At 34.7% G+C, this 24,500-nt stretch overlaps 1 protein-coding gene across 4 annotated transcripts in view; it reads left to right on the forward strand.

The window, feature by feature from the left end:
- Positions 1 to 24,500, forward strand: part of LOC106471525 — a 33,505-nt gene that overhangs the window by 5,432 nt on the left and 3,573 nt on the right. For 3 of the 4 annotated variants that reach the window (XM_013932124.2, XM_022400137.1, XM_022400136.1), the window contains exons 3-6: positions 894 to 1,007; positions 2,082 to 2,138; positions 3,491 to 3,622; positions 14,747 to 16,788. In XM_013932124.2, the coding sequence (XP_013787578.2) occupies positions 894 to 1,007; positions 2,082 to 2,138; positions 3,491 to 3,622; positions 14,747 to 16,788 (2,345 nt within the window). Of the gene's footprint in view, positions 1 to 893; positions 1,008 to 2,081; positions 2,139 to 2,541; positions 3,026 to 3,490; positions 3,623 to 14,746; positions 16,789 to 24,500 lie in introns of those variants that run through there. The other variant, XM_022400135.1, reaches the window with a different exon arrangement.

A 24,500-nucleotide genomic window follows, 5' to 3' on the forward strand; every position in this document is an offset into this window, starting at 1 on the left:
CAATCCACTACATATAACTGAGCAAACATGCTATATACTGCTCCTCAATCCACTACATATAATTGAGCAAACATGCTACATGATGGTGCCTTTGATTAAAACATATGATGACCATGTGATTGCAGACACAAATGTTCTTCTTCTGAGGAAAAGTTCTTCTCTTCCCAACAGATAATTGATATCTTCAGTCTGTTTTATATAAGGCTTTTTCGTAATAATTCCCAAGCATAGACTTGCACTAATGTTTGACTTATTTTTCACAGGCATTGATAGGATGTGAATGTACTTCTGTGTTTTTGATCATAGGAGTCTTCCAGACTTTCCTATGTGGATCCTACCTATCTTGATGTCATAATGATGTGGTGTCACACACATAACACCATGCCTGATCTGGTCCTGGGAACTCCCTCCTTGAAAGGCTTTTATATAGCAGAAAAAGTGGCGATTTAGGAGCTATTTACGCCTATGTTAGAGATTAAATTCAACTAAAATGGGAATGGGCAATGAACATAGGACAAAAAGTGGAACTGGACTAATGTAACTAACAAAATTGGGAGAAATCAGGCGTGACCGACCAACTCACCAACCAACTAACACTTGGTTTATATATGTATATATATATTGATGATTTAGTTAACACTGCACGTGAAGTAATAGTTTTGAGTTTTCACTGTTGTCAGTTCAATAGGAAACAGGAATCATCAATGAGTGTCATTGTGAAGGCTAGTGAAACATTTTACTAGTAATATTGTTGAGCTTTTATAAAAAAGTGATGGTTTCCTCACCTGAAGAATGGAGTTTGAGTTTCTTTGAAGTCTTATAAAAGTTGTAATTTGTAACTTTTATTAGATAGCATTATTTTAAAGTATACTAATAATATTTTGTTATTGTAGATTTATTGAAAGAAGCAGCTTTTTTAACTCAACACAAGAAACTGCTTCATGGACTAAAAGTCAGTACCAACATTCTTGGCAAACATGGAGATGTTCTATCTCAGATAACAACAGGTAACTAACATTTAGTCATGGCAGAGAATAGAAATGATCTTTCTCAGATTATAATAGGTAACTAGTAATTAGTCTTGACAGAGAATGGAAATGATCTTTCTCAGATTACAACAGGTAAATAGTAATTAGTCTTGACAGAGAATGGAAATGATCTTTCTCAGATTTCAACAGGTAAATATTATAATCTGAGAAAGATCATTTCCATTCTCTGTCAAGACTAATTACTAGATAACTAGTAATTAGTCTTGACAGAGAATGGAAATGATCTATCTCAGATTATAATAGGTAACTAGTAATTAGTCTTGACAGAGAATGGAAATGATCAATATTTGAGGATGAAATTAGTAACAATCAAGATGAAAGAAAAGAATATTTATATACTGTGTAACTTTGTTTTGCACTACTACAATGTGCAAGTAATCTTTAGGGTATATTGTATAAGAATATTAAGAAATATTTATGACAAGATTAAACTATACAAACTGACTTCCACCATCAAGAACAACCAACAAAAATATAATCTTCATTTCCAAAACAATAATGTCCTTTTTCAAGAACTGGTCATTCCTTCCAACAAGTGATTGGCCTACAAACTCCTGTTTCTCAGTAAACATCTTCAGCATAAAAAATTTAAAAATCTCCACAAAATTGGATTCTTATTTTTCACTGTTGTTTCCAATAAGATATTTAAACAGAGAAATTATATTATCAAAAACCATATAAAAGAAAGTCTGTGTTAATTTTTTCAGGATTTTTTTGTTCACCTGTAACTTACAGTACATATGAGTTGATTAATTTCTTAATTCAGTTTAAACATTTAGGTAATATTATGTCTAATTTTTAACTGCAGAGAAAATTTATACTTGAATCTTATTAGGAGTATCATTTTGGTCAGCAGAATTATGGGTTGTTTTTGTCTGTCATTGGTTTGCTTATTTTAATTCTATTGTTCTTAAATGTGAGTTTTGCAAAAGTTTGAAAAAAATATATCTAATAAAAGAAATATCTGTATTCATTTTTATGACAGAACCAGCACAGATCTGTGTATGTAATGAAGTTTCTTTGGTTTTACAGATTTGAAAGAACTTTCAGAAGCTGTTACCTATAACATTGTGGCTATTCAATTTCTTGGTAAGTGTATTTAAAATAAGTACTAAAAATGGCAGGAAAGTATGAAGATACTGTGGTTTATAATATATTATACTAATCTATTCAAGAAAGACTTGTAACACAGTCTTACAAAAAACTGCAACCATTTGCCATTATACTTGTTATTACACTAATGTAAGTTTTATTATTACCCAAACATAAGTCTCTTTATTACACTAATGTAAGTCTTTATTACACTAATATTAATATTCTAATGTAAGTCGTATCATTACACTGGTATAATTGTACTATAATGGACATAGCATGTATGTCAGTATCTATATATGTAACCAAAACTATAGAAAAGTCTTTAAACATCAACATATTGATACTATTGATGGAGAGGTGAAATGTTGATTGTTTAAAGACTTTTCTGTATTCTTAGGGTGTGTTTTAAACTCGTAAGAAGAGGATCCAAAGAAAGCCATTTGAGATGGGAAGGCCAAAAAAGTATAAAGATGATGAAGAAAGAAGAAGAGAGAGAGCAAGGAGGGAAAAGGAACGACGGGCTCAAGAATCTCTTGAGCAAAGAGAGGACAGGCTAAGAAAAATGTTGCAATATGTGAAGATTAAAAGAGCTGCAGAATCAGAAGAGCAAAGACTTGAGAGGCTGAGGAGGATGTCTCAAAATGAACGAGATCGAAGAGCTGCAGAATCAGAAGAGAAAAGATTTGAGAGGCTGTGGAGGATGTCTCAAAATGAACGTGATCGGAGAGCTACAGAATCGGAAGAGCAAAGACTTGAGAGACTGAGGAAGATGTCTCAAAATCAACGTGATCGGAGAGCTGCAGAATCGGAAGAGCAAAGACTTGAGAGGCTGAGGAAGATGTCTCAACATCAACGTAATCGGAGAGCTGCAAAATCAGAAGGTGAAAGTTGCGTATGACTAAAGAGGACAATCCAAACACTTTTCCCATGCAGTACTTCCCCCCCAAAAAAACTTTTTTTAGACAATGTTCAGTCTTTTTACAATTTTTTAGAAATAAATATGAATATTATGATCAATAATTACTAGCACTACAGCTGCCCATAGGGTAGTGTTTCTGCTAGTTATACTAATGTAAGTCTTATCATTACACTGGTATAAGTTTCATTATTATGTCAATGTAAGTCTCAGTGTTACACTAATGTAAGTCTCATTATTACATTAATGGAAATATTTTTATTACACTAATATAAGTCTCTTTATGATATTAATATTATTACACTAATGTAAGCCTCATTACTTCATCAAATAATATCCATGTAAAAAAAAGTAGCCACGGCTTCTTTTATTAATCCTGTTAGAATAGATAGGATATTTATATTATAACTTATCTTGTGTACTTTTGTAGAACAAAGAATTCACCAGCTAGAGTTACAGGCTCCAAGCAAGGAAAGTGTTACAACCACAACCAGTTGTCATAAGTTATATGAGGAAACACACCATGATGGTGTTTTATCACCCAAGCCATCTTTTTCAAAAGGTAATTAGGATAAACAGTGTGCTTCATAAGAAACGAAGAAGTTCTTACAATCTTTATCTAATCCACTACAGAGGTTGAGTTTGTTATATTAAAAGGATTTTGAAGCCTAATCATATTGTTACAGTCCATGTTGCCACATCTTGTCATCCTCTTTATCTAGCAGTTGCACATATTGGCACTAGTCCTGCAGTGTAGTTTCCATCATAAGATATTCATGGCCAAAGAATTCTACTACTCCCTGCTTGCTTTCCATATTCCATCTAGTATATGAAAATAATGGTTATCTAGAATGCCTGTTTCAATGGTCCTATCCCACAGAAATACATAGTTACTTGTTTGGTGTCTTGCCCATTATGTATTTGTATTGAATAGCATGAGCATCATTTATTTCTCCAGCTGCTTGAGATATGCAGCAGTTGATTGGATATGTCATGAGAGCAACTTGTGTACCTGTGACTTTATTGCCTTTCCAGATGGACTTCCTTCTTGATAATTTTGTGTAATGTTGCCTGGGGTTTATATGAATGGTTTTCTTCTGTGATTTTTGTGTTCATGGGTTTTCACCTGCTACAAGATACTGCAAATTGCTTATCATAACTGGGGTATGACATGTTGCAGATCTCTTTTGGATGGTCTTGGTACCCAAGTTGATCTTTATTCCTTTGTTTTCCAATACTTATAATTCTGATATGATAAATACCTATACTCACACAAATAGCTTTTCTCAATCTTCTACAGCCCTCTAACACATTGAAAAAAAAAATTTCTCTCTTGACTCACTAGCCTTTATGCCCCATCAATTCAAACTGCTTATTTAGCTAGCTCCCTCCATAGTACTTTATGTGTACCTCACTTTCTTGATTGGCACACCACGTGAATCGGATGTGTTTCTCTCTTAATTTCAGTTTTCCAAACTGACTCAACATGATTTTTATTTACTGTGTGTGCTTTATGTTGGGTTATGGATTTTAATTATCTGTTTCCCACACATTATTGTGTTTTCTACAAATCAATTTCTCATGATTCCCACCACTGCTGTTTCTGGGGGCACGCTTAATTTTCTCACCCAGGCCTCGGGGTCAACATAGTCTGCAGAGCGTTTACACGCCTTGGTTTGTCGGGTATTTACTTCTTCCATGGAGCATGAACCTTGTTTGCCATGATGGTCAAAGCATCTTCAGGCTGTTCTGAATGTTTGAGATGTGTGATTCATTAATTTTGTTTTTTCCTGCTCCAAATTCGCCGTGCTGCCACATCATGCACTTTAGTGGAAGATTGTTCTTCTCCTCCTTTTCTCCTGTTCCAGTACCCACAGTGGCTTGGCTAGAATTGCATACTACAAATCGGGTAGCAATACCCATGATAGGTATGGCTTGGATGCCCTTTGTGTGGCTTTGTGTTTCTCTAAAAATGAAGACATGAGGTATTTCACCTCATCAGTATTAAGACTTTGATAAGTTTGTTACTTATAAGTACTCAACATACCTTTCAATGATGTGTAATTAGATATTACGTAGTACTTTGTTTTCTTGGTACATTTAGACAGTTTGTAAGTCTGATATTATTAAGTGCTTTGTTGACTAAGTATATTTTGATGGTTTGTTAGTTAGATATTCATAGGTACTTTGTTAACTAGGTATGTTTGGATGGTTTGTAAGTTACATTTTATTAATACTAGTCACATATAATTCATTATTAAATCTATAAAATGTTTTTTTGTCTGTGTTAAGTATGTGACTTAGCATCCTACTCTTAATAAGTGTCAGACTTTTTTATATTGATACACCACCGACAGGTTCATTTATCTACCATTTGTAGGGCTGAGCTTTGCTTCGGCTCCATTTCCTAAATTCTTGATACTATAAACCAGTTTTTCTCCATGTATTCTACATTTTGGGGTTTGATCCCCACAGTAACCACATTGTTGATAGTTATTTATAGCTAGCAGTAAGTTTACACTTGTATTATTATGTTATTTTCATACTCACTTCACATGCTTTATAGCAGCTTCAAGAACACAATAGTGTGTTTTGTACGATAATGTTCATATTGTTTTACTGGTTTCTGCACATTGATTTTTTCTCTCTCTTGGACGCTGGGCTCGTGTGCCTCTCCCCCCCCCCTAGAATTACTGACTACACACTTTAGTCTTTCAGGGCATAGCTGCCCTTAACAGCCTGTTCCTGGTACTCTGGCTGATTTGGTGATGGATCTTGTTGGTGTGAGAACACCGCTTGTCTCCCAATGACTTCCCTTAAGGACTTCAGACTGGCTCAGTTTTTGCATGATACTGTTTTGGTGGCCTTTCTTGCTTCTTTCAAGTCCTGTATTGAAGTAGCCACCTTGCAAACTTCCTTTTTGTCTTTTGCTGGTATCTCAATGTTTTCCCCTTTTCCTTGTGTTCCTAATCTTGAAAGTGAGATACACATAAAATAATACAGAGGGAGCCAGCTGCTCTAGAAGAGTGTGTTGTGCTCCTATTGGTGGAGGGTTGTTACAATGTCTATGCATGCTAAGTGAGCAGCTTGAATTGATGGGGTATAAAGGCTTGTGTGTCAAGCAAGAAAATCTTTAGAGGGCATTGAAATGCTATTTGTGTAAGAGGGGGCAAATATGTGTCAGAAATTGTTTTCAGTGTAAGAAATTAATAATATAAAAGGGATATAGTCATTTGTGCTCCTCAATGACTCTGTGGTAAGTTTTAGGGCTTATAGTGCTAAAATATGGGTTTGCTGCCTGCAGTGGGAAGAGCACTGGTAGCCCAATGTTTAGGTTTGTGCTTAACAAGAATTACACAAACAAAATTGGAAGTTCTGAAACTCCAGTCTGAACACACTTTTATGAACTGAGTGTATGTATAAATATTTATTTGTTGGAAATTCAGTCTGAATACACCTTTATGATCTGAGTGTATGTACCTTATGAACTGAGTGCATGTATAAATATTTATTTGTTGGAAATTCAGTCTGAATACACCTTTATGATCTGAGTGTATGTACCTTATGAACTGAGTGTATGTATAAATATTTATTTGTTGGAAATTCAGTGTGAACACACCTTTATTATCTGAGTGTATGTATAAATATTTATTTGTTGGTAATTGCTGTTAAATATCCTTCCCAGAAATGATCAGCTTTTATTTGCACCACATCACCCGCAAAATGTAGTTCTGATACATGCTGTTCCAACGTAACTTTATATTGGCTGTGGTTGTCAGATGTGTGCCATGATTTGCTGATTTACAAATTTAAAATTGTTTTAATTTTTAATATAACATATTCAACCCTTTATATATTTACAAATGGTTTTGTTTAAACCGTGCTGATTTGAGCAGTACATAATAATTGTCTTCAAATACACAGTTGACAATTAAACCTCTTTAAAATTAACTTTTATGGGTCATTGTTCATGTGTCATTTTTTTAATCTAAACTCAAATATATCATCTAAGTTGTACATTATAAAATTCTAGTCACATCATAATACTGCACTGTCTAAATATTGTACATCATAAAACTGTACTGTATAAATATTGTACACAAAATAAGCTAATCACATAATAAAACTGTACTATTTTACGTATTCCTTATTGTAAAAAGCTAATGACATCATAAACTATTTAAGTATTGCTTGTAAAAAGCTAATCACATCATAAAATTGTACTATTTAAGTATTGCTTATTGTAAAAAGCTAATAACATCATAAAATTGTACTATTTAAGTACTGCTTATTGTAAAAAACTAATGACACATAAAATTTAAGTATTGCTTATTGTAAAAAGCTAATCACATCATAAACTATTTAAGTATTGCTTATTGTAAAAAGCTAATCACATCATAAAACTGTACTATTTAAGTATTGCTTATTGTAAAAAGCTAATCACATCATAAAATTGTACTATTTAAGTATTGCTTATTGTAAAAAGCTAATGACACATAAAATTGTACTATTTAAGTATTGCTTATTGTAAAAAGCTAATGACACATAAAATTGTACTATTTAAGTACTGCTTATTGTAAAAAGCTAATCACATCATAAAACTGTACTATTTAAGTATTGCTTATTGTAAAAAGCTAATGACACATAAAATTGTACTATTTAAGTATTGCTTATTGTAAAAAGCTAATGACACATAAAATTGTACTATTTAAGTATTGCTTATTGTAAAAAGCTAATGACACATAAAATTGTACTATTTAAGTATTGCTTATTGTAAAAAGCTAATGACACATAAAATTGTACTATTTAAGTATTGCTTATTGTAAAAAGCTAATAACATCCAAAGACATTTGTTGTTATTAATCTTATTAGTTTAGACAGACCTGAAATAGGATATTTATCATTTATCCTAGCAGCTTTTGTAGAACAAAGAATTCACCAGCTGGAGTTACAGGTTCCTAAAGAAAGTGTTTTAATCTCAACCAGTTGTCATGATAAGCCATGTGAGAAAACAAACCATGATGATGTTTTATCACCCAAACCATCTTTTCCAAAGTATACTTACCTCTTCTCACACTATAGCTTTATCCTGATGAAAGTTTATCTTCTCTGCCTATTTAAGCATTGATATGAATCTTACCTTACTTGCTCCAGTCTTTATACCCCACTGTATTGCCCATAGCAAGTTAAATCATATGATTTTCTCCACCTACGTCAATGCGTTCCCTATACCAGATCCGTTTATAATCTCCCCGTTATTACCCCATTTCTCTTGATGGCAGAATATTACAGTTTTACGTGCTTGCTGCAGATTTCTTTTCTGTGATGTATAACTTTAGTTATACCCTGCTTTGGAAATTCCTTTTTTTTTTTTAGACCTGTCTTATTGTGTCTTGAGTTTGTTGTCTATTTCCTTTATTTTACAACAACAAAAAATTTCTTTCTGAGATGATTTTGGTTATGAATTCACTAGTTCACATCTCTGACACAGTGTCAGAGTTGCCTAGTGACTTCATTACTATTGTGTTTATTTCTATTTTTTTTCAGGAACCCTCTGATCATTTTTATTTGGATCCCACTCAGTGATTGGTGTTGCCTGGTTAGGTATGCTTCTTTTCAAATGTGCACTAGCTACCAGTCGATGGATAAAAATTTTCCTGATAGCAACAAGCTCTGTTGAAATGGGGAGGTCCATAAGACCACCTTTTGCGCTTTCCAGGTGGTAAACAATTATATACACTACAGGACCACCACTCATGGACTATCATGAGGAAAGCTTAAGGGGATTTTGCCCATCCCTGCTGATCCCTGGATTGAATAAATTTGGGCTGGTTTGCTTTTCAAAATAGGGAATGTGGTTTACCTATTGCAATGTCTCCAGAACATCATTACTTGGGACTCTTCAATGCGAGCATCCTCCATTTCTCCTAGTGGAACGTGGGAGTCCTTACCACTCCCAGTTTACAGTTGCTGGAGTGATGGACAGAGGTCAATTCCTACTGAGTGATGCTTGAACTCATTATTCCACTCAAGGAACAGAGGGCAAGGTTGGTGGGTGTCCTCCTACGAATAACCCTGGATGGCTTTCCCAGATGGATGATGGGAGCAGAACCAGCCTACACGGGAGCCTCCTCGTAATTCTGGTTCAGATGTGACTCTTCGCTATCCAGTTGAGTTGAGCATTCCCCTTCTTTTTGATCATTATCTTCATTTCAATGATCTTAGACGAGGGTCCTCAACTTCTCGTGATTCAGCATGAGAAGTGTCAATTCCTGTGCCGTTGGTTGGAATTAATTTGTTCTCCATCCTCTTCCTAATTCTGGGGGCAGGAGGTGTTGCTGTTGCCTCTCAGGTTGGGGAGTTAGGAATTTTGTTCATTATTCCAGACTGAGTAATCTCTGTTTCTTCAAGTTGAGTGAGACATGAAAGGTCCCATAACTCCGAGTTTGGTTTGTTGCATTTTGCACTTCTTCAGATTGGGGCCAGGGTTTGTCCACTTTTGTATTGCTTGCCTTCTCTTTGTAATTCTGGTGGCTCGACATGCAACATTCTGCAACTTTCAGGTTGGGTTCCAATAATACCATATTACAAAAAAAGGAAAAAATTAGAAGCGGTCCTCATGCCCTAGCCACTACACCTTGGATCTAGCTTTCAGTCCACAGCCCTATAATTCCAATGATGAGATGTCGGATCTTGTCTGCCTGTTTGGAGCCTGGATGAATTCATGTTTTCTTTTCATAATGTTAGGATTTTACCTCTGTGGCCATTCGGCCTATACCACCCAGGAATTAGATTTCACATTGTCCAGGTGAAGAGCATACCTGTTCCAGAAGTAGTGTGGACCCCACTAGTTATACTGTTACTATATCTCATTCTCGCACACCTATTTTTAACGCAGATGCTTTCTGTGTGGATTGTGCCCTCCAACTTGTCAATGTGGGATTCTAGCTATAGTGTCAACGGCGGTGAGTGTGTTTCCAAAGTTGATATTTTTCTATACCGAAAATATATTTCCGATAATACTTACCTCTTCTCAAACTCTTTTGTCCTTCCTCCATATGAAATGGCTGATATTCAGGTCTGCTAATTTAAACCGTCTTGAAAACTTGAATAGGAAGTAATAATGGGGAGCTTATATACGTATCTGGGATAAGGGGAGCATTGACGTAGGTGGAAAGAATCACTAGATTTAACTTGCTATGGGCAATATATTGGGGTATAAAGGCTGGAGCATGCGAGGTAAGATTCATACCAATGCTTAGATTGGCAGAGAAGAGAAACTTTTGTTGGGTTAAACCAATAGTGTGAGGAGAGGTAAGTATTATTGGAAATACATTTTCAGTATATGAAAATGGTAATTTCAAAAGGTAATGTGGAATACAACAGTGAAGTCATAACAAAATAAAGTTCTTACAATCTATATCTAAATGTTATAGGTACAACTGAAATTCTTGCAACCTAGTATGACAAATTGGGCAGTACAGTTGACAATTGAACCTCTGTATGATTGAATTTGATTGGTTACTGTTCATGAATTGTTTTTCTTAACACTCTCAAATGTATTATCTATATATGTACAAATGATATTGTTTCAACCAACTATGCTGATTTGGGCAGTGCATAATAATTATCTTTAATACACAGTTGCCAATTAAACCTATTTAGAATAAATGTCATTGTATGTTTTTTCCTAAACTTTCAAATATATTATCTAAGTAAAACGTTATTTGTACTTATCAGTACTGATGGTTAAATTTAAGAGAATTATTTTCTTATGTTATAGGTGTAACATACTAAAATATTTAATTGGACTCTCAAGAAACTCAAGCCAGCTAAGGATTCTGTATATACATGTTTTTGTGTTTTTTTTATTCTCTAATCAATCATGTAGATTCAGTGGTTAAGTATAAAACTTTACACACAGACAGTTGACCATTAACACCATTAATAATATTTTATTGTCTGTGTGATGACAAATAAATTACACTTTTTTTTTAACCAGGAACAGATATAGGAAATTGTACATGCTTTGAATTTGTAATGAATAGATGTTTGTGGAGGGAAAAATAATCATTTACCAGAAGTGTAAAATCCAGGGTGGTCACCAGTTGTGTGTAATCAAAGTATTAATATTGCTTATTTTAAAAGAGTATTATTTTAACATATTCAATTATTGAGTGGGTTCTTTTGGATTATTTTATAAAAACATGGCCAAATCTAGTTCACATAATGACAACAAATTTGTTTATTTCTTCCTTAAATTTGACTATAGGCCACTTTCACACAATTGTAAGTCTAAGTTCACAACTTTTGTTTCCACATTCATCACCATTTCTTTACTAAACAACTGATTTACTTAATAAGACTACAAACACTGAATATATACCTGATCACTCATTAACTTCTCTGAATTCCTTTTCGCTACTTAAATGAATACTGCACCCTACTCAAAATCACTGAATGAACTGAAAGTAACTGACTCAATACTATGCTGATTCTTATATTTATGAGGTATACTTGTTTCTAGATATTTTGCAAAGTCTCTTGATCGTTAACATTCACAAACATTCTAGGGATTCTAGAGCTACTTTTATAAACTATAAATCTAGTGCCATCATCATCATATTAGCAGCTTCCTCTAGCAAACAATTAAATTAAAACATTGAAAATTTAGCTTACAAGAGTATCATTAGTACAAAGTGGTGCAAACTCATCATAAATACATAAAGTATATGCAAAAAATAGCTAAAATGGACGTGTCAGAAAAACATGAGAATGAATAAAAGAACGTCTTAATGCTTTAGCTTTCAAAATTTTGTGAAAAATTATAAAATCAAATGAGTTTGTGGTAAAACTGTTATATCAATTAAGAATGTGACCATCATGGTAATATGCAACATTGAGTGCAGTTTGGTTAGGGAGGGAAGAATGCCAACCTAAAAACTTCTTACTAACAAATGGTCATATATAGTATATAATGTTAATTTTTGTCTAACAGATAGTGAAAGAAATGAAATTTAGAGGTTTCAAACTAGAAGTGTTTAGGTTATAACTGGTGCTCATTAATTTTGGCTGTTAAAATAATCTGTTCAAAAGAGGCCTAAATCACGGAAGAGCAAACATTAAACATTAAAAGTCAGACATTTTATTGGATGTTTTAGGATTGACTGTTGTAGATGAATGTTACTTGTTGGTGTGAATATAACATAAAAAGAATTGCTAGTGTGAATAATTTTTCCTTTTCTTTTTCTGCAGCTTGTATGAGCAAAAAGAGGCACAAAGATCGGTGACCCAACAAAATATGACAATTGAATGGTTGGAAAAATAAGTGCAATGTTTAAAAATTAGTACACAAAATGTAGCAGTGTTACATCAGGACTTTGTGTTATTTATCATAAAACATACAGTAGAAAAGGTTTTTCACTCTGAAGTATTGATCTATGAAGGATTTAGATTGGGGTGATCCCCTCCTTCTCATGGCCTGGTGCTCAATTCTCCAACTACACCTGTCTTATGTAAAGTTAAATTTACCATGCTTCAATACACTCCAGTAGATGCATTATGGCATTACACTTGCTGATAAGCAAGAAACTTCAAAATATTGTGTTGATATTGCTAAAATGAAATATGCAAAAAACATAAAGAAGAACATGTTTCCATTGCTAAAAACTTCAAGTCTCTGATCCACAAGGGGGTTCTTACCCTTAATCCCACCCTCAGATCCACAGCCTTTCTTGGATATTTGTCACATCTTCTCTTTTCTAAAATCTTGGATCTGCCACTGTGACTATCAGTTTTCTAGAATGCATTGTGTAACTTGCAACATCGACCAATTTAGTCTTTGCAGTTAACTTAAAATAATGGAGCCTGAAAGCTGACCCAACTATAATACTTTTTTAGTAGTATGTGTGTGATTGTTATAAAGTAGAGATAGCATTGTTTGTCTGTAAGTTTTTGAGACACTATTATGGAGAATTAGGCAACATTTGAAGTAATTGTCCAAGCTAAAAAAGTAGCAATTCTTCTGTAAAACTGAAGTTTAGTGGGGGGAAAAATTATGTAATTCTGATATAAAGTAAACCAATTTCACTTTCCTATGAGTTAAAAAAAAGTAATTTCTAAGCAGTCAACATTGCTTGAAACTGTTTACTGACCAAGATTTTGCTTTTAGACATAAGAGATTACATCAAATATCTCGCTGATCTTGGGCTACCAAGCACTAGGAAAAGTCTAAGCTGGCTGATATTTATTATTTTCATAATTGTGCCCCTTAATACAATCATGGAATTAACATGTTAATTATTTATTTGATGTATCTATTCCACATTGTATTTAGTTTTGTTCATTTTTATACTATTCACTTTTGAATATTTTCAAAAGCTTTTACTGGTTAAAAAAAAATCTTAGCATAACATACACCACCATGTAATGTAGATATTCATGTATTTTATAGGTTGCTGTTTTCCTGTTGGTGAAATGGTGAACAATTTTATTTTTAAGCCTAATAATTTTATTTTGTTCTTGAGACATTTGTATGTTTGGAAACACTTCAAATGGATAAACCACATGAAGGTGACACCTAGATAATAAGTATAAAAACAAAGCCTCACATCATTTACACTTGTCAGTATAGTGCCAAATTACAGATCTAACATTATTTTCTTTTGTTAGTAAAATGTCAAATTGCAGGTCTAATATAATTTTCTTTTGTCAGTATAGTGCCAAATTACAGGCCTAACATAATTTTCTCTTGTCAGTATAGTGCCAGACCACACTTTACATCATTTTCTCTTGTTACTACAGTGCCAAATTGTAGGTCTAATATCACTTTCTGTTGTCAGTTTAGTGCCAAATTACATGCGTAACTTCATTTTCTCTTGACAGTATAATGCCAAATTGCAGGCCTAACACAACTTGCACTTCTCAGTATATTACCAAATTGCAGGTTTAATATCATATGCACTTGTGTAGAAATAGATTTCTGTCATTTTTAAACTCATTCTGTTTTAACTATTTTGAAATAATGTAAGTTCTTCACTTTGAATAAATAAAATGCAAATTGTGATTATACCTTGAACAGACAAAGACAAAATGGGCAGCAACTGCTTAGATCAGAGTGACACTTGGTTTTAGTCCTCCAAGACGTTTTACTCTCACCTCCAGAGGGTCAGTGTGTTTCCACGTGTGTATCTCAAACTAATAGACCAATGTATAAAAAAATTTTACACAAGAAGAGAAGTCAGTATGGGGCAGCCCTCCCCAAATTTTTCTGGACCCAAATCCAGATTCAGTTTTTTGATCACTTTGAAGTATGTTTTATAATGAGGAAATAAGGCAGATTTGCAGTTTTGGGTTAATAATTCTGTAAAGTGTGATAATATTTGTACGAAATTTCATGGGCACACTAAGGTTGAGATTCCTCATCACACTACAAAAAATGATCTGGGTTGTTGATCATTCTGGATCTGAGAAGGATTTCCTGAGATTTTGAAGGGGAAATTTGATGTTATCCAACATAAATACATGCAGTCTCGAAAAGGAGAGCCTGGACAAGGGTATACAATTTCTCTAATTGCTCTTGTTCTAGAAGTGTCATTCTGAAGTAAACAGCTGCTATTCATTTTATCTATCTTTATCATAAATATTCTGCCTAAGTCATCCATAAAGGTTATTATATCTCTTCTAGCTAAGCCTTCCAGGAAACGTAAAAAGAAAACAGCTCAGAAAAATCAAAAGGATTTACTTCAGGATTTGACAGCAGCCACAAAACAAAAATGCTTTCTTAATATGAAACCTGAAAGTTCGAGTTCATCATCTGATGACTGTGTATCTACAGTAAACACGTTGTCATCTTTGGTTGATAAACCTTCCAATCAGGAGAAAGTCAATGATGTCCCTAAGGTGGTTTTGTTGCCTGCCAGTCAGGTACAAGAGGACTTTCTATCCGTGAGACATGGTGAAAACCTTAAAGACAAAAATGAACATTTAAGCTTTGAATCAAAAAGCACTAATTTAAAACTGAAAAGTTTACCAAAGAGACAGGAAGAAAAGTCTGAAGAATATGAGTATCATAATGTTTGCAAAGAAGCCTCCACAGATTCTTTTACTTACGTTGAAAATACTGACAAGTTGATGGCATTTCCCTCAGCAGATGTTTTGTTACTTGAAGATGGAACCTCTGAAATTCCTTGTAAACGTTTAAAAGTTGAGTCTTTCATTGAAGATGAGATCTCTGAAATTCCTTGTGACAGTGTAAAAGTCGAGTCTTCCACTGAAGGTGAAATCTGTGAAATTCCTTGTAGAAGTTTAAAAGTTGAGACTGTCTCTGAAGATGAAATCTGTGAAATTCCTTGTAAAAATTTAAAAGTTGAGACTCTCACAGAAGAAGAACCTTCTGAAATTTCTTGTAAAAATTTAAAAGTTGAGTCTCTCTCTGAAGATGAAATCTGTGAAATTCCTTGTAAAATTTTAAAAGTTGAGACACTCACTGAAGAAGAACCCTCAGAAATCCCTTGTAAAATTTTAAAGGTTGAGACTCTCACTGATCCAACAGCTGTTGAACTTTGGTGTGATCCACCTGAAGAAGTTAAAGAGGATACAGTTTTAAGATCAACTTTTACAGAAACAACACATCATCATTCTAAAGATCAAAAATTTAATATGGGGGTGGCAAATGATGATTCTATGGTTACCAAAGGCCTAAACATAAAATCTTCAACCCAGGAATGGACTAAGGTAGTATCCTGTGATGGAAAAACCCAACCTCATCTCCCATCTGAATGTCTAAATTCAGTAACATTTATGGATAATCCTTTAGAAGGTTTGGGTGCAGAAGTTGTGTTGATAACTAACAATGATAATACAAATATAGGTAAAACTGATCAATTACAGACAAAGACTGCTACTTGTGTTGACTCGCATGGAGATGGAATACCCTCTCTTATGATGTCCTTTCCTCCAGAAACCATACCATTGAACAGACTCCATGCAGTGGAAGAGAGTCAGAATACTGGTGAAGTGGGTGAAAGAAGTTCATATGTGGAAGTTAAAAAGGAAACTAGGACAAGACATCAGGCAGACAGAGTTTATAATAAAGATTGGCAAGGTCACTCACTAATTAATGATCACAGTTACACCAAAACTTCAATAAGAACACTTTTACCAACCCTAGACTCTAGCACTAGTACAAGTTCAAAAGATTCAACCAATACCGAGGCTTCTCCTTTTATGAAGGTTGTCACTCAAGATGGAAAGGTTATTGTTGTTTTTCAACATGATGCTTCTGCGAAACAGACTGACCTAACCTCATTAATGCCTTTGATAGGGAAAGGACAAATTATATCTTCAGAACAGCCTGTAATCACAAATGTAAATGCTGTAAAAGCTGAACATGATCACTGGAAGCAACCTACCACATGTAAACCATTACGTACTGAAGACACCTCAGCCTCTCACTTGACTCCAGAAGTTCCTGTTTCCCAGATGAAATGTTCATCAGGTACTGAAAGAGATGAAGAAAAAAGCAAAGATCTAAAAACCAAAGACTTTTTGATCTTAAATAAAGAAATATACGTTAATTTTAGAAACTCTTTAGTGAAAGTAGAAACAAACAGTGGAGAACCAGACACTGAAGAAGTCACAACCACACCAGACATTGATGCTTTTCTTGATTTGTGGAAGAACTCTCCAGAGCCAAGACCTCAACGAATCAAGAAAAGGAAGTTCAAGGTGAAAATTACTGCTTTCTTAACTCACTCTATTTATAAACCAAATAATAACCGAGTCTACATCTGATGGTACTTTAGTAATTTATATATATTTTCAGCAGTGTTGGTGGCCATATGTGTAAGTCCTAATTCATTACATTTAAATGCAGTTTTTCTTTCATTTTTATAATTTCTTTCTTCATTAGTTGATGTGATTAAAAGTTTTTGACACAGCAGTTAGTTAGAACTTTTACTTTCAGATAATGAAAAAGAAGATTTTTTCTTCTGTTAATCTACAGAAAATTGTGAGACAGGTAAAATTTTCAGGAAATTAAAAAAGTTAATTTGATACCCATTAAAAATAATTGTTATACTGAATTATAAGTAAATTTGGTTTGAATTGATCATAAATGTAGAACAGCATTTCTTATGTACTTGTCAAGCATTTGGTTATAATATTTAGTTTGAATAAAAGAACATGGACTGTGTTATTTTAACTCCTGTAAAAGTTTTGATTATAAAATGAATTTTTGTTATTGATTTTATTAAGTAGTAGGGTATGATCACAGTTTATCCATGCCCCCAAAAATTTTTTAACATATTTATGGATTTAACCTTATCTGTTTTTTGGATCAATATTTATTAAGCATAGTTATAGTTCTCATTAGGATCTTAAAAACTGAAACGTGAATTTAAGTCATGTCTGTACAGAAGCTGTTGCTGAAATTTGGGGAAAGTATGGTCAGAAATCAACAAGTCAGGGGTAAGTATGGTCAGAAATCAACAAGTCAGGGGAAAGTGTGGTTTGAAATCAACAAGTCAGGGGAAAGTATGGTCAGAAATCAACAAGTCAGGGGAAGTATGGTCAGAAATCAATAAGTCAGGGAAAAGTATGGTCAGAAATCAACAAGTCAGGGGAAGTATGGTCAGAAATCTATAAGTCAGGGGAAAGTATGGTCAGAAATCAACAAGTCAGGGGAAGTATGGTCAGAAATCAACAAGTCAGGGAAAAGTATGGTCAGAAATCAACAAGTCAGGGGAAGTATGGTCAGAAATCAACAAGTCAGGGGAAAGTATGGTCAGAAATCAACAAGTCAGGGGAAAGTATGGTCAGAAATCAACAAGTCAGGGGAAGTATGGTTAGAAATCAACAAGTCAGGGGAAGTATGGTTAGAAATCAACAACGTAGGGGAAAGTATGGTCAGAAATCAACAAGTCAGGGAAGTATGGTTAGAAAGCAACAAGTCAGGGGGAAGTATGGTTAGAAAGCAACAAGTCAGGGGAAGTATGGTTAGAAAGCAACAACTCAGGGGAAAGTATGGTCAGAAATCAACAAGTCAGGGGAAAGTATGATCAGAAATCAACAAGTCAGGGGGAAGTATTATCAGAAATCAACAAGTCAGGGGGAAGTATGGTTAGAAATCAACAAGTCAGGGGGAAGTATGGTTAGAAATCAACAAGTCAGGGGAAGTATGGTTAGAAATCAACAAGTCAGGGGAAGTATGGTCAGAAATCAACAAGTCAGGGGAAAGTATGGTCAGAAATCAACAAGTCATTTTAGCATTTTGGCAGACATTTTATAATGTACAGAACAAAAATCTTTATTAATATTAAATGAAAATTCAGAAACATGGCTTACCTCTCTGCGTCACTAAGAGCTTTTACATTGCATGAAACTGCTGAAATTTCCTGCACAAGCCTTGAAGAAACTCCCACCTCTATACATGTACTATGCCAGGTTATCTCTCCATTGTTATTTCTTTAGCTCACTTAATAAAGCACACTCTTATAGATGTCAGGTCTTAGATTTCACTCCAAGGCGAGGTATTTTAGACGTGGATAACTTAGATTCCACAACCTCAGTGTGCTGTGATGAACCATGGTATACCAACAAGTTAACAGGTTATGTTCCTACTTTCATGTATCAGATGGTTGGTTCCCTTCTGCCTATTTCTTCTCCAATTCAGGTCCCTCATCATTTCATTTCTTTTCCTTCAGTGTAACTTGCTTCTCCTGTGAATAATTCTGACCAGCTCTTCAACCTCCAGACTTTGTTTCTTTCCCCGATTAAGATCAGATATTTCCTTTTTTTCTCGTGAATTATGTATGTGATATTCTTTTTTTTACTTGTATATCATAATGGCTCTTTGGTTGTTTTATTTCATATGCCTCCAAACTCTGTGTTATACCACATTTTTCTTGTTCTTCTCGTCTTTGCAATTTCTTGACCCTTTTATATTTCTTGATCTCCAATCTCTATTATTTCTGCTTTGGGTGCTCCTCCTCCTACTTTCTCTTTCTTTCCAGTTTTATGTTTGTTTTTTGTATATTTTTATCCTACTTCTTTATTCTATCTCTGCTCCTCGCCTCCACACTGAGAATCTTCATTACAACTCCAGTAGTTTTAGTAGAGACACCTATTATCATTTGCTTCCAGTCCTGATCTTTGGGGGTGTTCCTGACTCATTGGAATTGTGGGCTTAGGCTGCTTGCTTCCTATCTTCAATTGCTTCCTTGATTTTCTTTCTTGCTGGTCAATGGGTACCTCTGTCTGCCACCCATCCTCTCCTGTCCTTTGTTGTTTGTTTCTTTTTGTAATTCCCCCCTCTCACCTAGCTAGCAGTCGCTGCTCTCGACAGTGAGTCTTCTTTGGAACTGATTCTGGGCTCTGGTCCCATCAGTGCCCATCTTTCCCACTTTACCCTCCTTTTTCAGTAACCTTGGGGTTTGCATATTCTTTCTCATGGTATCTCTCTCCTCATTCATATTCTACCTCTTCCTTCTCATCATCCTCTTTCCTATCCTCTTCCAACCAATCTTCTGCACCTTCATCATCTTCAGAATATGATGTCCTCTTTGTTGTTAGCAGGTACTATAGAACCTTTCTCCCACCCCACTCAGGGCTTTTATTCACATCTTTTTTTCATACCCATGAAGTCAAGGGTTTGGTGCTCTGTCATTGACTTATTGTCTCTGAACCATTTTCTTGTTTTTCCTTGATTTCCGATAGACACCTGTACTAATCTGTGTTGGGCACTCTCTCCCAGACTGAGTTTAACTAAGGTAGATATTTGAAATGCCTTCCTTCACATTCCCATTGTCATGTGTTGAATCATACCTCTGATTTGTCTTCAATGGTAATGTCCCTCAGTTTCATGCCTTCCCTTTGACCTAGCTATTACCCCTTATGTTTTCAGCTGGATCATGCATTACTTGGTTCTGTGTATCTCCTTGGCTTTCATTTTCATTATTATATGGTTTTCTGGCTTATCCTGATCCTGGCTCAACAATAATTAGCAATTGCTACCACCACTCTTCTTCAGAATGCCTCTCACTTGGGCTGACTTTCCTAGTCTGTTTCAAGTTTTCCTTAAATACCAAACATGGTGGACTCAACTCTCCCTTCTCTCTCTTGCGTATTTATGTCATGAAGATTTTGGTATCCAAGGCACTTCTCTCTCACATCTGGGGACTCTTGTTGCCTAGGATCCTTGATTCCTCTCTGTCATGCACACAAGTCTTCCCTAGAATGGACTCTGAAGGATCATTATAATATGTCTTGCATTCTTTTATCTACCATTATGTTTCTGTCTTCCTCTTTACATCCTTCTGTTATGGTAGGTTAAATTGTTATTATTGTAATGCTAGAAGTATAAGAAATAAAATGGATGAATGTAGAGCACTGGTCAGAACAGAGGATTTTTATATAATAGGAATAACTGAAACCTGGTTAAATGTAGATAATTTTGGTGACAGACATTTCTTTGACATGCAAAGTTATAGGTTGATTAATAGGGATAAAAAACTAAAAAAGAGGGAAAAGTGGCTTTTTATGTAAAATGTTAGTTTCAGCCAGTTCAGGTTGAGGATATCAAAGCTAATAGCAATAAGGTTGTATCTGAAATGGATGACAACTGCCTATTGTAAAAAATGTAGAGGATGATGTTTTGAAAGTCTTTCCTCTTCAGCTCCAAGACAAAAGATGGAAGACTTTCACAATGTTATCGTCTACACTTGTGTGTTTTACAACAGGCATTTGCTATCCATTTCAGTTTACTCATCATGAATACTCTGCCTAAATAATCTATCAAAAAGGTTGAATCTATTTGGGCTTATGTTAGCAGTTATAATGGGAAAAGGCTTTGAGTTAGAATTTATTATAAACCACCAGGTGATACAAAGAATTCAACTGTCAATAATTATAAGAGATTTTAATTTCACGCAAATAGACTGGAAAATGTTAGAATAAAATCATGAGGGAGACAGGTTTTTAGAAACTATTCAGGATGGTTTTCTTCAACAATTAGTTAGGGAACCTACTAGGAACAATGCTATTTTTAACTTCTAATAAAGAAATGGTTGATAGGGTAGAGATTCAGGAACATCTCATCTGACTGCAAGTGATCATTGTTCAGTTATGTTTTGCTGCATATGGAAATAAGGAATAATGAGATGTTGGTTCCAAATTTGAAAAGAAAAAATTTTGGAATGATGAGACAAAAATTATATGCTGTAAATTGGACAACTAATTTAGATGGAGAAAGCGATCAAATGTTGAAAAAGATTTTAAATAACATCTTAGATATTCAAGATAGGCATGTTCCATACAGACATGGCGGCAACTAGAAAAACCATGTTGGCCCACAAAAGATATAAAGGATAAATTTAAAGAAAAGCATTATAAATATAATAAGTTTAAATTCAGTGCATTGATGGAAGATATGGAGGACTATAAATGATCAAGAGAGTTGGTCAAACAGGAAATTATGAAATGAAAAAAGATTGGCTGAAGACGTAAAACTTAATAGTAAGAATTTTTCAAATACATTAAGGGTAAGCAGAATGTTAGGATGGGAGTATGGCTTTTGAAGGATGACACCAGAAGGTTAATATCTGATGATTATGGGATGGCTGAGATTTTAGATTCTGCTTTTTCTTCAGTTTTTACCAATGAAGATTCAAGCAATATTCTTCAGTTTTTACTAATGAAGATTCAAGCAATATTCTTCAGTTTTTACTAATGAAGATTCAACAATATTCATCAATTTGAACAGTTGCTAGAGGGAAACAAGTTTAACAAGATGATCAGATTCATCCTGACATTGTTAAAAAACAATTAGACAGTTTAAAGAATGATAAAGCACATGAGCCAGGCATATATTTACCCAAGGGTTTTTAAAAAGAGGTTAGAGATTGGACACTTGCTATTATTTCTACTAACTTCTTGAATGGAGAGCACGTGTCAGAAGATTGGAAGTTGGCTAATGTTACTCCTCTTTTCAAGGGAGTTGATAAAAATTGCCCCAGTAATTATAAGCCTATTAGTCTTACATTAATGGTGGGAAAAGTTTTTGAAAGTTTGATAAAATATGCTTTGCAAAGTCATTTAACAAAGTTTAAAATTTTGTTGGATAGTTAGCATCATTTCACTAGGGAGAAATTTTGCCTTACAAAGCTTTTGACATTCTTTGAAAAGGTTACTGCTTATGTAGATGAGGGTACAGATGTGGTGTATCAGGATTCTCAGAATGCATTTAACAGAAAAGGCTTACTGAAAAGGTTACCTCTGTAGGTGTGAAGGATAGGTTAGGTCATTGGATAGAAAGTTGGCTAGATGAAAGAAAACAGAGGATTTTTATAAATGAAGTTCAGTTAAACTGGATTAATAGTATGAGTGGGGTACCTCAGAGCTCATTTTTAGAACCTTTGCTCATTTTGACTTGTATCAGTGATGTAGATGAAGGAATGGTCAATAGATTATTTAAATTGACAGATGATATTAAAGTTTTGTATGTTGCTGGCTGTGAGAAGGATGCTACTGCTTTACAAAAGGATTTGAATTATTTGGTGAGTTGGACAAATAAATGGTTTATGGCTTTTAATTATAATAAGTTCAAAGTAATGCATGCAGGAAATCCCAATGTGATTTATAGGTATAGTTTTCATGGAATAACCTTGACAGTGTTATGGAGAAAAAATATTTGAGTGTTTAGGTTGATCAGTCTCTAGTTGATCAGTTGCTAGTGGCAGGGAAAATAGGATTTTAGGTTGTATCTACAGTAGTGTTGAATTCAAGTCTAAAGAGGTTATGATGTAATTGTATAGATCACTGGTTAGACCACATTTGGATTATTGTGTTCATTGTTGGGCTCCTTACCTGAGAAAAGACATTGAATTGTTGGAAAGGGCTGAAATTAGAGCTAGTAGGATGATATCTTGGAAGGAAAAGTTATCATATGAGGATAGGTTAAGGTATCTGAACCTGTTTTCTCTTGAAAAGTGAAAATTTAGAGGGAGTCTGATTGAGGTGGTTAAGATTGTTAAGTGAATTGATAGTATTGATGCATCATCTTTTTCATATTTAATGGTGACAATGGTAAACTAGGTTACATAAATATATATTTTGGCAGGGGAAAAATCATCTTCAGTTAAGACAGCTTTATGTTTTAACAGGATGATTGGCCTCTGGTGCATGTTGCCTTTCATTGTGTTGGATGCAGTTAATTTAAGAGAAAGATTTATAAATATTTGAATGGTAAAAGCTGGCTTTAAGTATTTTTAAGGATATAGTTAATACAGTGGGTAGGACAGTCTAGATGGACCAAAAATCCTTTACCATCCTGTAATTTTATGTTAAACCCCCACCTAACTTGCATCATTCCACTGATATCATTCTTTCTGGTTGAGAGTGGTTGTTGACACCACAACTCTCTCCAGGATCTGGTCTCCAGAGGAGTATTCTCTGCATATCAACTTCTGGAGATGACTGCAGCTTTGGTTGCTATTTTCTCATTGTCTTGTAATGATCCACTTGGTCAACTCTACAGTCACTACATCATTTAACTGCTCTCCAAACCTGTGCTTTCTTCCCCGTTCTTCCTTTCTTTGGCCTATAATTGTTTTATTCACCTTAAGACATGTCATGTCTCTGGGGTTTGTATCTTGGTGGTGAATTGTATTTCTTGCCTTGATGGGGTCCATCCTACATAGTGGTCCTTACATCTTTTGGTCTTTCGTTGGATTTGTTCTCATTTCAGAACCCCTCAGGTCAATTTCTTAGCAACTTCCACTTTGGACATCTGTTCTCAGTTGTCCATTTCACACAAGAGGGTGTTACACCTGGGACCTCCCAATTGAGATTTGTCTGGTTCCTTGCATGACGGATTTTTCAACAGAGTAGCCCATTTTCTCTTTCTCTATTCAGCTTTCTGCTCTCGCCCTCTATCAATGCACATGGGCCTTCTACCATTACTGATCCTTCAGCCAGGTCATTCTACTGTTACTTTCTTACTTGAGCTTTCATCTAGGGCTTGTTTTGCCAATGCAGGTTATTGTGGGGCATTGTTAACAACCTTCAGCCTCTTGCCAGTCAATAATCCTTTCCTCTCCTCTACTGGGACTTTTGTATGGTTTTTTTGGTCTCTGACATGCCCCTCCCCTTTTTAGCCCTTGGCCTCCTGTTTCATATGTCATTTCTCTCTTAAGATGTATTTTCTCACTCTCCTTTTTGTGATTGTCTTCCATAAGACATCTATGCCTTAGATGCCTCCCATACTATCTTTTATGGACTGGTTGATATTGCTTCTAGTACACTCCTTCATTCCAAAGACTTGGACTGCCCAGGAGGGCTATTGGATGTTTTCTCTCCTCTCTCTCTCTCTCCCCTCTATTTGTGTGATCATTCTGATCCTGATAGTCTTTTGTGTCCTGTATGACAGTCTGTTGCTGTCTTCC

Source organism: Limulus polyphemus, unplaced genomic scaffold (assembly GCF_000517525.1).
Source record: "Limulus polyphemus unplaced genomic scaffold, Limulus_polyphemus-2.1.2 Scaffold4677, whole genome shotgun sequence".
NCBI lineage: Eukaryota > Metazoa > Arthropoda > Merostomata > Xiphosura > Limulidae > Limulus > Limulus polyphemus.